Source organism: Macaca mulatta, chromosome X, assembly GCF_049350105.2.
Source record: "Macaca mulatta isolate MMU2019108-1 chromosome X, T2T-MMU8v2.0, whole genome shotgun sequence".
Taxonomy (NCBI): Eukaryota; Metazoa; Chordata; class Mammalia; order Primates; family Cercopithecidae; genus Macaca; species Macaca mulatta.
The window spans coordinates 149931957-149954051 of record NC_133426.1 but is presented as its reverse complement, the minus strand read 5'-3'; the positions used below and the strand labels follow the sequence as shown (position 1 = coordinate 149954051).

The 22095-nt window shown below is 41.5% G+C and overlaps 1 protein-coding gene across 1 annotated transcript; it reads left to right on the top strand.

Annotated features, from left to right (window-relative positions):
* Positions 1–908: 908 nt before the first annotated feature.
* LOC698523 (sperm protein associated with the nucleus on the X chromosome N2-like) lies at positions 909–9839 on the top strand. The gene is made up of 2 exons (XM_001086432.4): positions 909–986; positions 9414–9839. Exons 1-2 carry the CDS (start codon positions 909–911, stop codon positions 9837–9839), a joined length of 504 nt encoding a protein of 167 aa, XP_001086432.4.
* Positions 9840–22095: the final 12256 nt, after the last annotated feature.

Below are 22095 nucleotides of genomic sequence, written 5' to 3'. Positions count from 1 at the left end.
AGCTTAACTACGCCCACACTGGTACACATGTTGGTCTTAGATTGTAGTATCCTGCATGTAACAACTTCCAGCACTTGAATATCCATTCCTTCCCCCACCCACATACTGGCAGAATTCATGTTGGGAGACTACATTTACTATGAACATACACCCCCCATTTGAAACAAGACTAGGATACACGGTAAAGAATGTTTATTCACTAAAGTTCCGACAGACTGAAGGCCATTGTTTCAGATTCTACATGGACATTGCGCAAAAGAACATGGGTTGAAATTTGCCTGGCAGTAGCCTAAAAGTAAATGGTCTTCAAGGTGCATATGAAGGAACTATAGGAGGGAAATGGGATAATTATTATTTATTATATGTAACTAGTAATTAATAACTAATAACTAAATGTAGCCACACTAGCTTGGAGGGATTTGAGGTGAGACATGTAAAATACTAGGGCATGGTGGGTGCTGGAAGACAAAAGAATGAATCACTTACTAGGAATGGCTGTGGGGAAGGGCTTGAAGGAACCATCCTCTCGCTTCCATGTGAACCATGAACATTAAACATGGAGAAAAGAGGAGCGGCGGCAGATCCATTTGGGATGCATCATCTTCAGGGGATGTCGAAACAACAACAGCATTTGGTTTCCACTACAACACTTTCCCCTCCCCCGCAAGCCCAGGGAGTGGGCAGCAGTGGTGCTTTGTGATGCCAAAGCCACCCCAGGACTGCCATTGGCTGGGACGCTGCCTGTATGATCAAACAAAGCTCAAGGGCGTGGCTTTGCCTTGTCACCAGGAGGGTATATATAGGGAGGGCAAGAGCTCTGGGACATCCCCCTGGGAAGCTTCAATATAGCTGTGGAAGTCTGCACTCTACAAGAGCCTACTATAGACATTCTACAACCAACCACAATCATGGAACAGCCAACTTCAAGCACCAACGGGGAGAAGATGAAGAGCCCCTGTGAATCCAACAACAAAAAAAATGATGAGGTAAGATTGTTAGGTTTTGAAGGGAAGGTGAGGGTGAAAGAAAGACACACTGAGAGGGGGTGGCTCAAACAGCAACACAGGAATACTGCAGACACCTGTGGAAGTGGGGGACCCGCTTAATGCCAGAGCCCACCGTTGCTTACAGGCTGGGGTGCTTGTAGGTATAGGTGGGAGGGGCCTGGGCAGTATGGCTTCCTGCCTGGCAGGATATTGATAAGATGGTTTTATGATCAGGCTGTTTGGTCCTTTTTCCAGTGGGATGTCATTGTGGTGTGTCTTGGAACTTTGCCCAGCAAGATATGATAGGAAAATTTCTTTAGTTGGGCCTTTGTCCGCCTTGTGTTACAATGATTAGGCAAGATTTTTCTCCCAGCCCGAACCCCCATGGAATGTTTCACTTTGACCAAGGTCTGCAAAATAGCAGGGGGCTTACTAAATGGTGGTTTGGACTCGCATTCTTTGCCTTCTACTTTAGTATAAAAGGAAGAGGGGCGTTGTTGAGTATCTGGCTGCCTCCTGCTGAATAGGGGAGCTGTAATCAGGGTTTGGGTTTTGAAGCAGTGGGTGTTGGACTTCAGAGTGGTATTCCTGGGGGCACTGGTACTGGACTTGGCAGAGGAGAAGGATGGTATCCATGTGTTGCTGGGTGGCTGCGTGGACGAGGGAGTTTGGCCTTCGGGAGATAAAGCAGGATATGAAGGTGAGTATACCTGGGCCAATTGTAGTATCAGGAGGAGGAAGATTAAGGGCCCTAAGAAAGGGGCCACCTGCTACCCCAGTGCTGAGTGCAGCAGAGATGTTTAGTTCTGCTAACACTAGAATGAGATGTAGAGCCTGCTTAGTGTGTGTGGAGGAAGATGAGACAGAAGCTACTAAAGGAACCTGGATGGTCTGCTTGTTAGGCAAAATGTCAATGTCTAGACTGAAACACCAGGGTGCATGTTCCTGACCAATTGGCCAGTAGGCAGAGATAAGAGTTTGTGCCATAAAGGAAGAAGACACTGGGGGTGGACAGACAAAAGTTGTAGGTTATGGTGGCAAGCCATGAAAAGGTGGGGGTTGAATTCTGCACAAACCCTTTGTTTTAACTTTTATATTTTTCTAAGTTGAATAGCTGCCAGCAAGGGTAGCCCCTCTGAGGGCCAGATAGGAAATGGTGGTGGGGGAGGAGGTGAAGGCTGTGTGGTTTTGGAGAGAGAGGGGGAAATGGGTTTTTGTAACTATTAGCCACTGTGGTCCTGATAGGGCAGAAAGATACAGGTTGCAGTTGAGGGAATTGTTTGTGGATTTTTTCCAGGGAGCACCTTTGAGTTGGATACATGGAGAGTGGTGCCGTCAGAGAGGGGAGGGGTTGGTAAGAGGTGTGGGGGGGTTGGTAGGAGGTGTGGGAGGGGTTGGTAGGAGGTGTTTTATGGAATCCGACTTGTATCATGTTTAGCTAAGAGGCTATGAGGCGAAGGAGGGTGACAGCCCTGTGTGTGACGGTGTGGGTGGATTTGATGGATTGGGGGGAAAAGGTGTTTAGCTGAGCAAGATTATAAACAGGTTGGGGAATGAATTGGTCAATTGGGTGAGATGCAGGTTTATTTTGGACCAGGTTTATGTGGCCAGGTTGACAGGAAGTGCTGTGAACTAATGGATTTGTGTGGACAAACAAGTTTAACAGTTGGAAGTAAAAGGGGAGTGTGACTGATTTAACAGGCAATGTGTGAGGCTGATGAAGGGGGCTCAATTGTTAGACATTCAGGGTGGGCACTTAGAATATCCCACAGACAAAGAGGACAAAGGAGAAAAAGGAGATTTGAGTAGGAGTGAAATTTTGGAAGGTGCCCTGCAGTCATACCTCCTGCATTAGTGTGAGAAACTGGCAGGACTATTCAGGGACATGGGGAAGGGAAACCAGGAAAGATCTGAAATAAAGTAGGAGGTAAAATATTGGAAATTGGCGACGGAGAGTGTTATGGACTAGGGCATTTGTACTGGCAACTTCTGGAATTCTTGTTAAGTACAGTGAGGTTGGTCTTGTGAGGGAAGGAGAATAATTTGGGGGTGAGCAAATTTCTACATGTGGATCTGGTGCTCTTTTTAGTTTGGAATGGTGCATTCGGTGTGGAAAGGATGTTAGCTTTGCCCCAGTCAGAGTAGTTAGGATAACCTGGTGAGGACTCATCCACTTAGGTTGGAGAGGGGAGGAGGAGGAGTCTGTGATTCAGACCCAGTCCCCTGGTTGTAGGGACAGGGAGGAGTGTTTTCAGGATGGACGTTTAGGCTGGGTCAGTAAGCATTTGCATACTGTCTCATTAGGTGTTGGGTGAGGTGTAACGCCGGCCAAGTATTCCATATAGAAGGGGGAGAGAATACAGGGAGATTCTGGAGGATAAAGGGGCATTTGTACATGAGCTTAAATGGGCTTAGGCTGAGGGGCTTTTGGGAAATGACTCATAAACGCATGAGGAACAGTGGGAGAAGTGAAGTCCAGGCCATTTTAACCTTTAGGGAGAGTTTGGTTAGTTGTTGTTTTTTATACAATTTTTCCTGAAGATTGGGAGTGGTAAGGAATATGCAAAGCCCATTTAATGTTTAGAGCCTTTATCAGCTGTTGGTTAAACTGTGAAACAAATTGGCCCATTGTCTGACTGGATGTAAGAGGGGAGTTTAAACCGGTGGATAATATGGGTGAAGAGAATAGAAGCGATGGTGTGCGTCTTTTCGGTGGTGGTAGGAAAAGCTTTTATCCATCCAGAGAATGTATCTACCATTGTCAGAATGTAGAGGAATCATTTTATGGGGGGCATGTGAGTGATGTTGATTTGCTAGTCCTGCCCTGCTAAGTGTCCTCAGGCCTTGTGGTTGAAAAGGAGGTGGTTTGATAGCTTCCTGAGGGGAAGTCTGAGTGCAAAGGGAGCATGCCTTAGTAATATCTTTGAGATGGGCAGCTATGGTGGAAGAATGTATATAAGTTTTTAAAAGCTGGAGTAGGGGCAGTAACCGGCATGGAAATGGTTGTGCACATATAAAAGTACAGATAGTTTTTAAAACTTGGGCAAGACACTTTATCATTGAGGTAGAACCATTTTTTCCTGAATGACACCAGCCCTGGCAATTGGGATTTGTTCCTCCTGGGTATATACGGGGTGTATGCTGAGAAAAATGAGCAATAGCGATGGGGTTGTAAGGGCTGCCTGCCAGGCTGCCAAATTCTCGGTTTTGGCATCTGTAGCCTTCCGGTGTCCCTTGCAATGGATAATGGTGGCCATCAGAGGTAGTTTATCCACCCCCAGCAGCTTATGTATAGGTTTGCCATTTCTTATGGGGGTTCCTTTTGCAGTTAGGAAACCCTGTTCCTGCCAGATTAAGGCATGAGAGTGTAGGACATGGTATGCATATTTGGAATTGGTGTAAATGTTGACCCTCTTTGCCTTTGCTAGAGTGAGGGTCCTGGTTAGGGCAACTAGCTTTGCCTGTTGAGAGGTAGCATGGGGTGGGAGAGCACTGGATTCTAGGAGTTTATTTTCAGCAATGATGGCATAGCCAGCTGCTGGACATGGCTGCCTAAAAGAGCTTCCATTAATTAACCAGGTATGTGTTCCCTGCAAAAGGGCACCTGAAATGTGCTGGAAGGGGGAGGAGAGGGAGTCTAAGGGGTCCAGACAGGAGAGAGAGAGCTTAGAGTCGGAAGTGCTTACAGGAAGGAGGGTGGCTGAGTTGAGAGTTTTATATCTCTGGAAGGTGATTAGAGGGTTACCTATGAATAAGGCATGTACCTGCTGAAAGTGGGATGGTAGGAGGGATAGAAGAAATTGATGGTTTATGAGGTCCTGTAGGTAATAGGAAGATGCAATAGTAATGTGTTGGTAGAGAGGGAGTTTCCGTGCCTCTAAGGCCAGCGATGTGGCCACACCTGAGATTTTTAGTCAGAGTGACCAGCCTTGGATGACAGAGTCCAGTTGTTTTGAGAGATGTGCAGTGGCTCGTGGGGCGTCGCCGTATGTTTGGCAGAGTAGTCCAAGAGCAAGGCCTTGGTCGGAATATACATACAAAGTACAGGGCTTGGGATTGGGCAGTCCCAGTGTCAGGGCAATGAAAAGGGCATTTTTTAGTTTTTAAGTGGGATTTGTTGGGGCAAGCTGGGTTTAGGGGTTTTAGGATGGGCCCATGTGAGGCCACGTATAGTGGCTTGGCCAGCAAGTCAAAGTTGGGAATTCACAGCCAGAAGTATCCCACAAGGCCCAAGAAGGAGGGGAGGTCCTTTTTTTCTGTGGGGAAGGGGCCTGTCACAAATTAGCTCCTTTCATTGTGTTGGGATGGCTCAAGAATTAGGGGTTAGGACAAATCCAAGGTAAGTAACTTTGGTTTGGGCTACCTGAGATTTTGTGGGTTAGGCCCAATATACTCGATTATGAAGGAAGTTTAAAACCTGAGTGGTGTGTTGAATGGACAAGTTAAGGAACGGGCTACAGAGAAGGAGGTCCTTGACATATTGGAGGAGGGTACTAGGAGCAAGGGGAAGTTCAGCTAGGTCCTTGATGAGGGCCCGTCTGAACAGGTGGGGCCTATCCCGGAACCCTTCTAAGAGTACAATCTATGTGTAAGTCCATGTGTAAGTCCTGTAAGAGTACGGGACATGTGAGTATTAGGATTTGACCAAGTTAAAGCAAAAAGACTTTAGTAAGCCGGATTTAAGGGAATAGTGAAACAGTCGTCTTTTAGTTCCAATACAGAGGATTGTGTGGTAGATGGGGGAATATGGTAGAGTATATTGGTTGAGGACCACTAGATGGATTGGTACCACTGCCTGGTTAACAACTTAGAGATCCTGGACAAAGGGGTAAGTCCTGTCTGTCTTTTGGAAAGCCAGAATAGGGGTGTTGTCGGGAGAGTTGACAGGCTTGAGAATTTGAGCTTGTAAAATTTACAGATAATAGGTTTTAGGTCCCTAAGCAAGGCTGGATTAAGGATATGTTAGGACTGATGAAGGAAACTGGAGGGGTTTTGAAGAGTTATTTTAAATGGGATGTGATGTGTGGCTATTGTGGGTTTAGAAACATTCCAAGCTTCAGAATTAACAGAAGGTAACAGGGTGGATAATGAGGATGAGTGGGGGAAGAGGGAAGCATTTGGGTGTCAGAGTAAAATAAAAGGGGTAGAATTGTAGGAGCCACATTGCATGGAGACCTGGGATTGACTTAATATGTCCCACCCCAAGATAGGTGTAGGGGATTGAGGGATAACCAGGAAACAGTGGGTGAAGAGGGGTGTTGAATACGTTGTATAATAAAGGACCAGTCTGGAGGCCGGGCACGGTGGCGCACGCCTGTAATCCCAGCACTTTGGGAGGCCGAGGTGGGCAGATCATGATGTCAGGAGATCGAGTCCATTCTGGCTAACACGGTGAAACCCCATCTCTACTAAAAATACACACAAAAAAATTAACCAGGCGTGGTGGCGGGTGCCTGTAGTCCCAGCTACTTGGGAGGCTGAGGCAGGAGAATGGCATGAACCTGGGAGGCAGAGCTAGCAGTGAGCGGAGATCGTGCCACTGCACTCCAGCCTGGGCGACAGAGCGAAACTCTGTCTCAAAATAAATAAATTAATTAATTAATTAATTAATTAATTAAAGGACCAGTCTGTTTGTGCCTAGAGGCGATTCCATTGATTCTCACAATAGAGATCGAAGAACTGAAAAAGGGTCCAGAATATTCTGGTAAAACTGAGTAACTAGTTGTCCTATTGAGTATCCAATAGGAAAGACATGGGCTTACCAGAGACTGATAGCATTACCCTGGGTTCTGTGGTGCTGATGGCGGTGGGGGCGGTGGACTCCAGGCCCCATCAGACTTCAGGTACAGGTGGTGAAGCAGGATGAAGAGTTTTACTGAGCACAGTTTGACTTCCAGTGTTGCTTGATACCACAGATGGGGCAAGGTTTCCAGAGTGTCCTGGGATTGGGCAGGCTTTTTCCCAGTGTCCATGTTGGACGAACTTACAACAGGCTCCTGGAGTTGACCGTTGCCAAGTTGAAGAATTCTGTATGCCTTGGGAACCCTGTTGAGTGGCAGCTATCAGCATGTGGTATTTAGCCTGGTCCTTTTTTAGGTTTGGGGTTTTTAGTTCTTCCTCTCTATTCTTAAAGACCTTAAAGGCCACTTTGATTAAGTCTCTTTGGGAGGTTTGAGGGCCATCCTCCAGTTTTTAAAGTTTCTTTCAAATGTCTGGGGCTGACCGGGAGATAAAGTGTAAATGGAGGTCGATTTTCCCCTTATTGGTATTAGGGCTTAAGGTGGTCTATTTAGTTGTGACCTTTGAAAGGCGGGAGATGAAAGGAGCAGGGGCAGCTTTATTTATGCCAGCTAGAAGGCATGATATCGTATGGCCCGGTTTCTGTCTGTCTACGGAAGTCGCCTGAAAATTCCAACTGGGGTCAGTTCTGGGGACAGCTACGGTTCCTATTGGGTTATGAGAAGCATCTTGTTGGTGGAGGGTGTTCTCATGGGCCTGGGTGCCAATAAAGATGTGTTCCCTGTCCTCCAAGGTGAGGGTAGAGGAGAGGATGACATATATGGCATGGCAGGTAAGGCCATAAGATTTAGAGAAGTACAGAAATTCCTTGTGGAAGGAGGTAGGATCCATTGAATAGGTGTCAAGTCTCTTTTCACTATGGGAGAAGTCAGCTAGAGAGAAGGGAACTTGAATTCAGATTATGCCTTCAGCCCTCGCGACCTCCTGCAAGGGAAGGACTTTGGAAGACCTTTGGACACGTGCCTGGTTTTCGGCAAAAGAGGGTTGGGCATGAGACCTGGTTTGAGGTGGAGAAGGAAGGGGGATGGAGGGCTACAGTAAGGGGGTGGAGGAGCCGGATCCGAAGGAGAAGGTGGAGGGAATGGTGGTGGGCAGGAGGCTGAAGAATGGGTGTGTTGGCCAGGTTGAAATTCAGAGGAGGAAGCCTTGTCTGTAGGAGGAGGCCTTTTGGGGGGTTTCTCCTTGAGGAGGAAGATTTGAAAAGGTGAACAAGATTGGCAGAGAGGGAGAGTGAGCTGTGAACAGAGATAAGCAAAGCACTTCAGATCATTTACCATTGTGTTGGAGAAAGTTTTTTAGATTATGTTGAATTTGGAAGTTGAATGTTGTTTTTTATGGAAGAGGGGAGTGTATACTCTGGAAGGCAGTGAATACCCCTGAGGAAAGTGAGTACCCTGGAAGGCAGTGAATACCCCAGTGGGGAGCGAGCACTCCAGAGAGAAGTGAATACCCCAGAGGAAAGTGAGCACTCGATTCCTCCTGGGAGAAGGGACCCGGAGAGTCGGGGCAGCCCCACAACTATTCATGCTCCCCAGAGGCCGGAGCAGCCAGAGTGGCAAACGTTCTGAGGGTGTACCCTAAGAATGTAGGCTGCAGTCACCTGGTGACTGTGGAGACCTGTCACCCAGCACTGGAATATTTTGGAGAACAGGCAGAAATAGAGAGGAATCCAGAAAGGAGGAAGACGGACACTCACCCAATAGTTGAAGCCCAGTGTAGGATGTGATGTCCAGCAATGGGGGTGATCCTTGTTGCAGCTGCCTGGAAAGGGGAAGAAATGAAAAATAAGATGGATTGTTTGATCAATATCTGGAGGTTAGCCCGGGGCTGGGGAAGACTAGAGAATAAGGGGAATGGAATTGGGAACAGGGAGTACACTCAGGATCTGGAAGCAGACCCTGGTCTAGTTTGTGCTGCTTGCTGCTTTCCAGGTTGCAACAGAAAACTCACCCATTAGAACCCAATCACCATTCCAGGTTTTGGCACCAAAATGATAGGTTTTGAAGGGAAGGCGAGGATGAAAGAAAGACACACAGAGAGGGGGCAGCTCAAACAGCAACACAGGAATATTTTAGACACCTGTGGAAGTGGAGGACAAGCTTAATGCCAGTGCCCATCAATGTTTACAGGATGGGGTCCTTACAGGTATGGGTGGGAGGGAGCTGGGCAGTATGGCTTGCTGCCCGGCAGGATATTAATAAGATGTCTTATGATCAGGTGGTTTGGCCCTTTTTCCGGTGGAATATCATTGTGGAGTTCCTTAGAACTCTGTTAAGCAAGATATGATAGGGATGTTTCTTTAGTTGAGTCTTTATGAACCCTGTGGTCAGGTGGTTAGGCAGGATGTTTCTCATGGCCTGAACCCCCATGGAATGTTTCACTTTGACCACGGTCTGCAAAATAGCAAACAGCTTACAAAATGGTGCAGTTTGGACTAACAGATGACCCTACCCATGCTCCTCTTCTTCTTCCCCATAGATCTCTACCCTATGATTCCACCTTGTTCTTCTCTGGCACAAACCCCTTCCTCAACCTGCATTCCTCCTCATAAAGCCCCCCTTGCTATCCAGTCTCTATCCTATTCACCCAAAATAATGTCTTTCTGGCCTCTCCCTGTTTTCTCACCAGATGCAGGAGGCACCAAACAGAGTCTTAGCCCCCAAACAGAGCTTTCAAAAGGCAAAAACAGTAGAATATCTAACAGTAATAGTGTATTACTACAGGAAGGGTAAGAAAATAAATTCAAATCAACTGGAGAATGACCAGTCTCAAGAGAACTCCATCAATCCAGGCCAAGAGGAAGAGGACGAAGACCTAGACTCATCTGAATTATCTTCACAGGAGGACGAAGACCTATACTCATCTGAAATATCTTCACAGGAGGATGAAGACCTAGACTCATCTGAAGGATCTTCACAGGAGTATGAAGACCTAGACTCATTTGAAATATCTTCACAAGAGGACGAAGACCTATTCTCATCTGAAATATCTTCACAGGAGGATGAAGACCCAGACTTATCTGAAGGATCTTCACAGGAGGGTGAGGAAGACTAGTCAAACATGGAGAAACCAAATTGGACAAATCCTCACCACCAATGGCAATGATTACAATAAAATCAAGTTTGAGGAGCTGATGACTGTGTATATCTCTGCCTGTTTTCTGATGGTGGGGAGGAAGGGAAGGGAAGAGGTAGGCATTTGAGAAGGGAAGGATATGACATCCTGTAGTGTTGGCAGACAGACCCACAGGTTGACAGTTAGCCAGACATTGTAAATAAGGCCTGGGGGAGAACTTATTCCTAGAGACAAATTTTCTTCTTAAAATTTTATCTAACAGGAGAGGAAGAAAAGGGCTTGGTGTTTGGAGCATGTGAATGTGTAGAAGGGCATTTAAAAAGATCTGTATTGGCTGGGCGTGGTGGCTCATGCCTGTAATTCCAGCAATTTGGGAGGCCAAGGCAGACGATCACCTGAGGTCAGGAGTTCGAGACTAGCCTGTCCAACATGGCAAACCCCAGTCTCTACTAAAAAAAAAAAAAAATACAAAAATTAGCTGGGTGTGGTGGCAGGTGCCTGTAATCCCAGCTACTCAGGAGGCTGAGGCAGGGGAATCACTTGAACCCAGGAGGTGGAAGTTGCAGTGAGCTGAGATCTGGCCACTGCACTCCAGCCTAGGGGACAGAGCGCTGTCTCCAAAAATAAATAAATAAAATACAAAGATCTGTATTGTATGTAGGTGACAGTGACACTCTTTCCAAAATGAAGACAGCAAAATCACCACCTCTAGGCCACAGACCTCATAGTGGTTTGGGTTGCAGCTCAACCAATACTGTGAGCAACTGAAGCCCCTCATAAGGACCAAAAACCTCACCCTGCATAAAGTAAGACAGCATGTCACACACACCAAAATAATGGTGTTTGGAGGCCATGGTCCCAATACTAGGGCATTTCCTTGTTAAGAAACTAGTGGCCATTGTCTACTGCAGGCAATAAATGAAAGCATAGTCTACAGAGAATTTGAATATAATGATACAAGTAAAAGTTGGTATTTTTATTACCACTTCCATACACCAGCATTTCCATAGAATGTCAATGATTAAGAATTCTTCCCTTTAAAAAAATATTGTTTTTATTGAAGGGAATACAATAAAGTGGTTTGGCATCAATGTAGAGGGCTGAGTTACATTCTTTGAATTCATTGCTCAAGACCCTCTCCTGTTTGTTTACTCATTCACTCTCCTTTATTTGCATGATCCAGTTTTATTTCTCTTGTCTACATTGGCAATCATTGTAATGCATTTGATGTGTACCCTTTTCTCTGTATGAGTGTCAATACATGTTTTTTTATTGTTTGTGGACATTTGTTTTCAATTTATGTAGCCATTGTCAGTATTTAATGTTTCACTCAGGCCTGTTTTTAAGATGCATCTATTTATGTATAATCTGTTCTTCCCTTGTAAATGAATATATCAGGCACATTTTTGTATTTGGTAAATTTTAGAAAGATATTTTGATATTTAATTTTTGTACCCACCTTCTGGTCCATGTTTTAATTTATACCTTAGTGTTACATTTTCTTTCAAGTGACTGTAAATAGTATCATGTGTTTAATTTTGATTTCCACATGTTCAATGTTAGTGTATAGAAGTGTGATGGATTTTTTATTTCTATTTTAAAGAAATTTTGTTGTGTATATTTGAGGCTTATAACATGATATTATGGGATACATAAAGTAAAATGGTTACTATGGTGAAGCAGATTAGCATACCTCTCTTCTTAGTTTTTAAGTGTGTGACAATAGCAGCTAAAATCTACTTATTTAGCAAAAATTCATGATGCAGTTTCATCAGCTTTAGTCCCCCTGTACATTAGATCTTTATGCTTGTTTATCCATATTGTGGCAAATGCCAAGATCTCTTTTCTTTAAGTCTGAATAATATTTAATTCTGTATAACTATAAATACACACACACACACACACACACACACACCACATTTTTAAATCCATTCATCCATTGATGGGCATTTAAATGGTTTCCATATCTGGGCTATTGTGAATAATGCTGTAATGAATGAGACAGTGCATATATCCATATGAGGCTGTGATTTCATCTCCTTTGGGTATATACCCAGAAGAAGGATTGCTGGGTCATATGGTAGTTACATTTTAATTTATTTAGAAACCTCCATACTGTTTTACATAATGGTTATACCAATCTACATTTCCACCAAGAGTGTACTAGATTTGTTTTTTCTTCACACTCTCATCAAAATTATTTATTGTTTAATTGATAATAGCCATCTTAACAAGTTTGAAGTGATATTCTGGTTTTAGTAGGCATTTCTCTTATGATTAATGATGTTGAACATCTTTTAATGTATCTGTTAGCATGCCATTGTGAGAAATAATATGAAGAGATACCATACTGTATCTTTTACTCCATTTCCTCCAGTTATAAGATCTTGCAAAAGTACAATCAAAAGTACAAAAGTACATCACAACCAGAAAACTGGCATTAGTACAGTTCATCTGTTCAGATCACCAATTTTGCATGTGCTCATTTGTGTGTGTGTGTTTAGTTATATTCAGTTTTATCATATGCCTACCTTCAAGGGACAACCACCATATTAATATAGAAGAGTTTCATCAATACAAGGATCTCTCATTTTTCCTGTAATAGCTACACCCTAGCTTTCCCGTCAAGTTCATAATCCCTAGTGACCACTATTCTCAGCCTATATAATTTTGTTATTTTGAGAATCTTATATAAATGGAATAATTTGAATTTGAGAAAGATGATTTAGGATATCTGGTAGGGGAAATTTCTAAGCAGCAAAGCATTCAAGATGTAACCCGGATTATTCTGAAAGCATTCAGTTATATGCATTCACAAAGAGATGGTTTGCTATTGGAACATACACTTGAAAGGGAAGCAGAGCATAAAAGTTTGGAAAATTTAGCGGCCTGATGATGTGATAAAAGAGAAAACATCATTTTCTGGGGAGGAATTTAGCACACTGCAGATATTTGCATAAGTAATGAGGAGCCAAATGTTAATCACCAAGATAACGGACAAAATGTCTTCAGGGCATATCAGAGCTCTTGGCTGCAGCCCCTCCCATAACAGGCCAGGAAGCCTGGGAAAAAAAAATGGTTTCTCTGAGACCAGGGCCCCCGCTGCTCTCTGCAGCCTCTGGACATGGCACCCTGCATTCCAGCTGTTTCAGTGCCAGTCGTGGCTAAAAGGGTGGCTTTCCATATGGTTTGGGGCCTGCAGTGAACGAAAGTTAAGAATTGAGGTTTGGGAACCTCCACCTAAGTTTTAGAGGATGTATGAAAATGCCTGGATGTCCAGCCAGAAGTCTGCTGCCTTCTTTATAAAATTATAAAATATCTGAGGCCTTGCCAGCCATGCAGAACTGTAAGTCAATAAAACCTCCTTTGTTTATAAATTACCCAGGCTCAGGTAGTATCTTTATAGCAGTGTGAAAATGCACTAATACAAATACTTAACTGAGAACCTATTTCAGGTGAGTTGGTATATAGTGAGAAAACATAAAACTATTCAAAGGATAAAATAACTAGAATTAGATATTTTTCCTGGAGGTATAGCTTTATTTTTATCATTTGGATTACCCTTTGGCAATCTCACTTTACTGTAGTATGCTGTTCATTCCTATCAAGAGCATCACGTTTAGCTGCTTACAAAAGAGAGAACTTAAGCATAGATATCCATGATTAAAATTGTAACTAAATTGATTATGAAACACATGACAGGGAATCTAAATATTGCTATTGCTGGATTAAACAGGCAATGCATATCCTTAATAAACAACTGTGTTCTTTGATCTATATCTTACAGTCTGTAAAATATATTAATACTTCTACCTTAAAAATAATACATTATTTTGTGTAGTCATATAGCACTAGATGAGTGTCAACTGGGAACACACTACCAGAAATACCAAAATCTCTCACCTGGCTTTCTAGAATATTGATAACCCTCCATTTTCTTTCTTGATCTTTCTACCAGGTTCTTTCCATTGCTCCAGTAAACTAAAAAGTTTTAAAGACTTTCATGGAGTACTGACTTCTCATATGCCCCATTTCCTTGACCTCCAGCTCACCCCAACACAGCTTACAAACACATTATAAGAGGGAGAGGAAGCATAGTACATTGCAGTTAATGGCATGCACTTTGGAACCACTGTCTAGTTTTGTGATTTGGGGCAAGTAATATAGCCCCGTATATGCTTTACTTTCTCCACCTCATAGAGTTATCAGGATAATTAAATTAATGATAACTTATTTGTAAAGCACATAGAACAATTTCAGGCACGTAACAGGTATTATGCAGAAAGTTTTAAAATCAACAAGTCTCTCTAGGCTTAGCACAGACATTACCACCTCCAAGAATCTTTCCATAATTTTGCTCTCACAAAACCAGGTTACATGCCCCTCCCCTTTAAATTCCTCCTCCGTGTGCTCTAGCTTCTCATTATATTCATCACACTATAATGTAGTTGTCAATTGCTCTTAGGATTTCCCCATTGGAGTGATAGACAGGGAAGATGTTCTACAGCTGATAAATGGAAGTTTCCTTATGGCAGGAATTTTATCTTTTTTCCATCTATCAGATCCCCAGTGCCTAGGATAGTATCAAGCGCAGACACATGTAACTAAAAAAATTGTTGAGTGAATTGTCTAAATTTTTCATCTGATAAGTTTCTTAATCCTTTTATATGCTCACCTATTATAGTACTTCACATTACAGATACACAATAATAATAACATTAATAGTAATTAATCAATATATACCTGTCATGAACTGCCTTGGTCTGTTTTGTGCTGATACAACTGAATAAGACTGGGTAATTTATAAATACAAAAATGTTTCTCCCTTCAAGACCAGGTCATGAGGATCGGATGAAGGTCTTCTTGCTCTATCCTCACATGGTGGAAGTGAAATTTTCTGATGACATAATCTTACATAATTACAAATTTGCTGATAACATAATCTTACATAAAAAAATCTAGAGACTTTAATGGAAAACTGTTAGAATTAATAAATGAATTGAGTAAAGTTGCAGGATAAAAAATCAACATTAAAAATTAGTAGCATTTCTATGTATTGGTAACAAATAATCTGAAAAGAAAATTATGAAAACAATATGATTTAGAGTAGTAACAAAAAATTAAATGCCAAGGTGTAAACTCCACTAAAGAGGTAAAATACCTGGATACTGAAAATGTAAAACACTGACAAAAGAAATTTAAAAGACACAAATAAATGGAAAGATTTTTCCTGTTCATAAATATTATGAAAATGTCATAATTGAATCTCTAAAAAGTAGGAAGATTTTTTTGTGAGGATCAGTGTCAAACAAATAAGACATTTATTGACTCTTACCATGAGCCATACACTGTTCTAAGGTCTTTACATATATTACTTTTTTTAATCTTCATCATCATTCTATGAAGCTAGCATAATTATTATGCTCATGTTATAACTGAGGAAACTGAGGTGAAGGCAATTTAAGTAACTTGCCCAAAGTCATACAATGATAAGAGATGGAGAGCAAGTCAGGGACTTTAGATTTTGCATTGCTAGCCATCACATTGCACCTGAAACCTTTTGATACATCTATAGTATGTTTGAAGGGAGGTTCAACTCAATTTTGAAATTAGTTCCACCCATTTAAATATATTCTGAAATACATCCACTTTTCAGTTAGGTTTCCGGGTTTCCTATGGATATAATTAATATTGTTAATAAGATGTAGCTTGTGGAACAAGCTCCCCGTAGAAGAAAGAGTCAAGACGTGAAAGTTAAAAAAGACTTTTATTTGATTTCTGGCTCTCTCACTTACTGAGCAATTTATTTAATTGTCTTAGCCTCAGTTCTTCAGCAACCAAACCAACATAATTTTATTGGCTTTAGGATTTCTATGTATGCCATTCAGAGTCCTAGTATGATTCACATGAAAAAGGAGTGATTGGGAAGGTTCAGTGAAGATATTATTTATAAGACATAAGAAACCAGCAAGGCTTCTGATCAGTAATGAGGAGCCATTATCACTCCTCAGCTTGAAGGATCAATGAAAAGGAGATACAAGAACCCAAAGAAATTGTCTTTCACTGTGGATAGTATAAGGCTGCTGAAGTGGAGCTGGAAGCTTTAGTTGATGGGCACCCACAAGTTCTTGGTGACCATATGGGAGGAAGCCAGGAGAACAGATTCCTGCCCTTTCTCTCCTCCCTTGCTACAATCTCCTGTGTCTTTTCCACTGAATCCAGCAGAAGCCAAAGGGAAAGAGAACCAAGTTGTTGCAGCCTATACAAATCAGACCCCTGGGGTACCAGGAAAACAAGGGTGAAGAAAGGATCCACAGTACACACACTGATAACATTATAAGATGAACATTGCATGTGAAAATGCTGTCATGCAGCATGGGCTTAATAATTATTAATTTACTTTTTTCCTATAGTGGTCATTTTTTGTTTCTGCCAGCTCTGCATTGCATCCTCCTCTTTCCGTAAAATCAGCTTTCCTTTAATAAATACACTAATCCTGGGATAGTAAGAGGGCTCCATGTAAAAATATGTCAGTGCTTGAAAATTTTATTTTTAGGGAGAGATTCTGTAGCATAGTGGTTTAAACCAAGGGATTTAGAATGAGAGTGCCTGGGTCTGAATCACAGTTCACTTACTAGCTGTGACCTTGGGTAATTTTTAGGAGCTTGCTGAGCCTCAGTTCTCATTTCTGCATAAATGGAGTGTAATACTAATAGTGACTCAACAGGGCGATTTTGAAAATTAAATAAATCAATATGTATATATAAGTACATTATATGGTGACTATTAAAAATAGATGAGCCTGTATGCAAGACTTACCTATTATTTTTCCATGTGGTCTTGTTAATATTGACGTTCAGGTAATCCACCCACTGCCTTCATGACTGAACCTCCCTTTGGATGGGTATGTGTCTCTGGCTGGGCCGATCTGACTTTTTCTCCTGAGAAGCTTAATTATGTACTGAATGACGCAAGGTTAAAACAAACTGTTGATGCTGAAGTCACTCTGACAGCAAGGCCCTTAAGGAACTGCGAATTATTTCTCACTATGCAATCCCTGGAATTATCCTGGTTTTATACTTCCAGATTGGTCACTTATTCCTTCGATTTTTAAACAAATTTTTTTACTTTTTATATTTTAAACAACTTTATGGAGATACAATTCTCATATACTAAAATTCACCCATTAAAGGCGTACAATTTAATGTTTTTAGTACATTCATAGAGTTGTACAACCATTGCCAAAATCTAATTTTGGAACACTTTTATCACTCCCAAAAGAAACACCTTACCTTCTTTGGTACTCACCCCTTCATTCCCTTCAACCACCTCTCTCTAGCGCCTGACAATCATTAATCTACATTCTGTTCCTACAGATTTTAGACAAGGGTGCCAAGAAAATTCAATGATGAAAAGGTAATATTTCTAAAATACGGTGTTGAGACAACTAGATGCCCACATGCAAAAGAATGAATTTTTACCCCTACCTCACAGTCTATACAAAAATTAATTCAAAATGTTAAAATACCTAAATAAAGGAAGTGAAACTCTTAGAAGAAACATAAGTACAAATTTTATTCCTGTGATTTGTGAGTCACCTAATATCCTTTCAACAATTTCCTTTTAGCGTTTTGGGTTTGTCTAAAATTCTGTTTTGTTTTATTGTTATTGTTGTTTACTTACTTGCAAGCACAGGACTCTACCATATAGCTCTCCACCCCTGACTCCCTTGCAGTTAGAATATCATAATACTGATAGGAGTAATATAGTGTTTTCTTCCTCAAAAGCATCCCCACTACCACCTACATTTTCACCCCAGCTACATGAAGGTGAATGTATGGCATGATTGAACTAAAACACGTTATCTCAGCTTATGTCTGATTGGATCTGAGAACACCATTGTAGGTATCTTCACCTGCCAAGTGGCAATTGACTATTTTCTTGAGTAAAATGCAACACTGCTAAGAATATTCGTGAAAGTTTTTATTTTGCAATTTGACTGTAAGATTCTTGCCTAATACTTTGAGCAGGACTGTTTTTCTACCTCTTAAGAAACAGACCGGACTCCCTGTGTTGTTGACCCTAGGTTATTACCCTTATTGAAAAACTAGGCCGGGCGCGGTGGCTCAAGCCTGTAATCCCAGCACTTTGGGAGGCCGAGGCGGGCGGATCACGAGGTCAGGAGATCGAGACCATCCTGGCTAACACGGTGAAACCCCGTCTCTACTAAAAATACAAAAAGAAATTAGCCGGGCGTGGTGGCAGGCGCCTGTAGTCCCAGCTACTCCGGAGGCTGAGGCAGGAGAATGGCGTGAACCCGGGAGGCGGAGCTTGCAGTGAGCTGAGATCGCGCCACTGCACTCCAGTCTGGGCGACAGAGCGAGACTCCGTCTCAAAAAAAAAAAAAAAAAAAAAAAAAAAAGAAAAACTAAATTTAGGCTTAAACTCAAGAGCATTTTTTCTAAGAGTTTTCCTGAGTCGGCAATGCTAATCTCCATGGTATTTAACTAGTCAGTCTCTGGCAGTGTTTTGGCATGTGTTTTTACAGGGCTAAATGAAGTTGCAATGAACTTAAAATAAAAGACAAATAGAAGTTGACAAGTTGTTCAGTTTGGCACCATGACCATTAAACTCAATGTAAGGAACCAGACGAGGCTGCTGTGAATTCTGGAATGAAAGAATGGAATTAAGAGGACTTATCACAAAAGAATACTAGTGACTTGCTACTTAGTGATAGTCTATTTATTAGGCATTTCAATTTAACTTGTATGTCAGCAATTTTAATTTTCCAAATAAACTGAATAAGAATATAAAAACCCTTTAAATAGAAAACCCATATATATCTCTCTGTGTCTGTGTGGTGGTGGAGGAGGAGGTGTTGAAGGAAGAAATCGATCTGATATTACCATCAGTAATACGGCATTCTTACCGTAAGAGGGTCAAGGATGAATACGTGTATTCAAAGATCTAAAACAAACAGGTCAAATGACAATGGTGTTTGCTGCTTTGCTGCTTGAATCATAAATGGTAACATTCTTTTACTTTGCACATTACCACAGCTGTTCATTAAATCGCATAAAAGAAAATGCAAATTGCCTTCCCCATAAAGTAAATGCAAGAGTATTCTCAAGGTTGGACCATCTTGCTGAGAAAGTGTACAACAACTGTAGAACTCAAATAATAATAACAGTAACAAAGCCTTCTGTTGTATAGGATGGAAGATGCACAGTTTCAACAATTTGCAGGATTCTTTTTTTCTCTGAGCAAGTCAATTGAACCACATGCTTGAGAAAACACATTTTTGATATTCTAGAGAAATAATTACATGATTTTTCACATGAGAAAAGTACAGATAAAAAACAGCAATGAGTGCACTGATATCCATCTAAAGAAGAGAATAAGCTTGTTGTTAAGTGTAGGCAATAAGACAGATAAGGATGTCAAGTAATGTATCAACATATGTGGGGAAAAAAAGAAGAGTACGTAAAAATAGGAAGTAAACTAACCATCTCCTCTCCTGCTTTTTTCTTTTATATCTTTTGCTGCTCCTGCAATGAATTGTTTTTTCCTACCTAAGCATAAAATGCTACAGTCTCTTGTTATCCAGCCCCATATACATTTATACTTTACTATACCTTCTTCTTGATGATTCCAATTAGTCCTATGGCTTCATTTGTTATCTATTCCACATATACGTAACTTCTACATGTATAACTCCAGCTCAGACATTTCTTCTGAATTCTAGAACAAGTCTCCATTTGTCTCCTGAATGTGCCTACATGGGTACCTGAAAGGCATATCAAATTCAGCATGTCTGTAACTAAACTCATGATCTTCTTTCCCCAACATGCTCTTCTGGCAACTCCATCTCAAAATGGCACCACCATTCATTTATCTGTGAAAGTCAGAAACCCAAAGCTCATCCTTGATATTCCCATTTCATTCGTATCCCACACATCATTCATTAGTGGCAGAAGCACAATTTAAACCAATATAGTAACTTTCAGTTTAGTACAACTCCACTATTCCACAGAGTAATAAGGACCCCAGAGTCTAATAAGCAAACATTTAATAGATTTAATCTCATCAGACCTATTTTCTCTATATTTAGTCACCAGTATTTGTTCATAATGCATTCCCAGGGGGGAGGGTAAGGGGACATGTACTAAAGAAGAATTGTGAAAACTGGGCAATATTCCCAGAGAGCTCATTTTAAAATGTTAAAAGTTCTTAATTACCTTTCACTTTGAAATTTAACTGTTTATTATAATGTTATGGGATACTGAGTGAGACTTTTCTTAATTCTCCAGAATGAAAACCTCCAGTCTACAGCTGAGGATAAAGAGGCTCTAAGAAACCTATATTCTTAAGATACCTGTCAAAAATTTTGGCCCAACACTTTCCTAAGGACTCACTAAAATTACCAAGTGGTAGCACATATTGTACTAGTACCTCCAACAATCATCCCCAAATTTTTCCTTCCTCTAACTTATCAGTATATTTTTAAAAACTGCAGAAGAGAGAACAAAATAATCAAAGTCAAGAACAATTGTTGCAGGAGTGACCAGGGTTGTGTGCAGGTATCACCCAAGCAGAATGTACTCTTGCCTTGGTGCTGAATCAGGATACTGGGGGTCTCTTGCTATGCCAGATAGAAGCTTCATGTTTGCTGGATCGTAGAGTTGAGAGGCTGAGTTGGATGCTTCATAGGAGCACTGATGTGAGAGAGGGAGAGAGAGAGGTGATATAAAGTTATTGGCTATTTGCCAATGAGTAAAGAAGTATTTCAGTATTTCAACAATGTTTCTCAGAGAAGGGAAGATATTGGCATTGGGATATCACTATTCTCCAGGGACTGCCCGTGCACTGCAGGACATTTAATATCTCTTACTCCTGGAAATTAAATGCTGTTTCAGTCACTCCGAGACAATCAATAATCCCTTCACACATTTTAAAAGGCTCCCTGAGTGGTAGGGCAGTACTCCACACCTTGTGACCCACTTCCATATGTACCACACTAGGGAACTATACAACTAAATAAATCCAGGGAGCTTCTGAAAATCTAAAACATGAGCCAAAAAGGGAGGCAGCACTTTGATTCCTTTTTTGCAGAGGAAACCTGATGGCCAAGAAGAGTTAACAGAAAAGAAGCAATACAAACAGCAACAAAAATCATCACAGCCAAGAAGTAAAGAGAGACTTGTTAATACATTCATTTGCTCCACTGTCCGTCCTCCTCAACACCCTGAACGAATTAGGTCTTGAAGAATTAGGACAGGAGAAGTATCTACCTCAGATTCTGCCCTGCCACACCTAAACTACCAGCATTCCAGTTTAAGCTTGTGATGAAGGGAAAGGAAGAGAAAGAAAACTTTGGGGATTCAGGGGGAAGTATGCTGCTCAAGTGATGGGGGCACCAAAATCTGACAAATAACCACTAAAGAAATTTGTCATGTAACCAAACACCACCTGTTTCCCAATAATCTATGAAAAAAATATATATATATATATACACACACACATGATCATCAGATTCTCCAAGGTTGAAGTGAAAACACAAAAGGTAAATACAGCAAGAGAGAAGGGACAGATCACCTACTAAGAGAACCTCATCAGGCTAGCAAGAGACTTGTCAGCAGAAACCCTACAAGCCAGAAGAGATTCAGTGCCTATATTCAACATTCTTAAAGAAAAGAATTTTCAGTGAAGATTTTAATATTCAGTCAAACTAAGCTACATAAGCAAATAACAAATAAAATCCTGGTGGGACACATTGGCTAGTGCCTGTAATCCTGACACTTTGGGAGGCCGAGGCAGGTGGATCACCTGAGGTCAGGAGTTCCAGAACAGCCTGACCAACATGGAGAAACCCTACCTCTACTAAAAATACAAAATTAGTTGGGCATGGTGGTGCATGCCTGTAGTCCCAGCTACTTGGGAGGCTGAAGCAGGAGAATCGCTTGAACCTGGGAGACAGAGGGTGCAGTGAGCCGAGATCGCACCAGTGCACTCCAGCCTGGGCAACAAGAGTGAAACTCCATCTCAAAAAAAAAAAAAAAAAAAAGAAAGAAATAAGATTCTTTTCATACATACAAGCAAATGCTAAGGGAATTCATTACTACCAGACCTGCCTTACAATGCCTTACAAGAGATCCTGAAAGGAGTGCTAAATACAAAAAGGTAAAACTGTTACTGGTTACTACAAAAACACAATCAAGTACACAGACCTGTTATA

Excerpts from the sequence above, each read along its gene's own strand:
- LOC698523 (XM_001086432.4), top strand. The coding sequence starts at position 909 with ATGGAACAGCCAACTTCAAGCACCAACGGGGAGAAGATGAAGAGCCCC. Across the intron at positions 987-9,413 it reads ACAACAAAAAAAATGATGAG|ATGCAGGAGGCACCAAACAG; the intron begins GTAAGATTGTTA and ends TTTTCTCACCAG.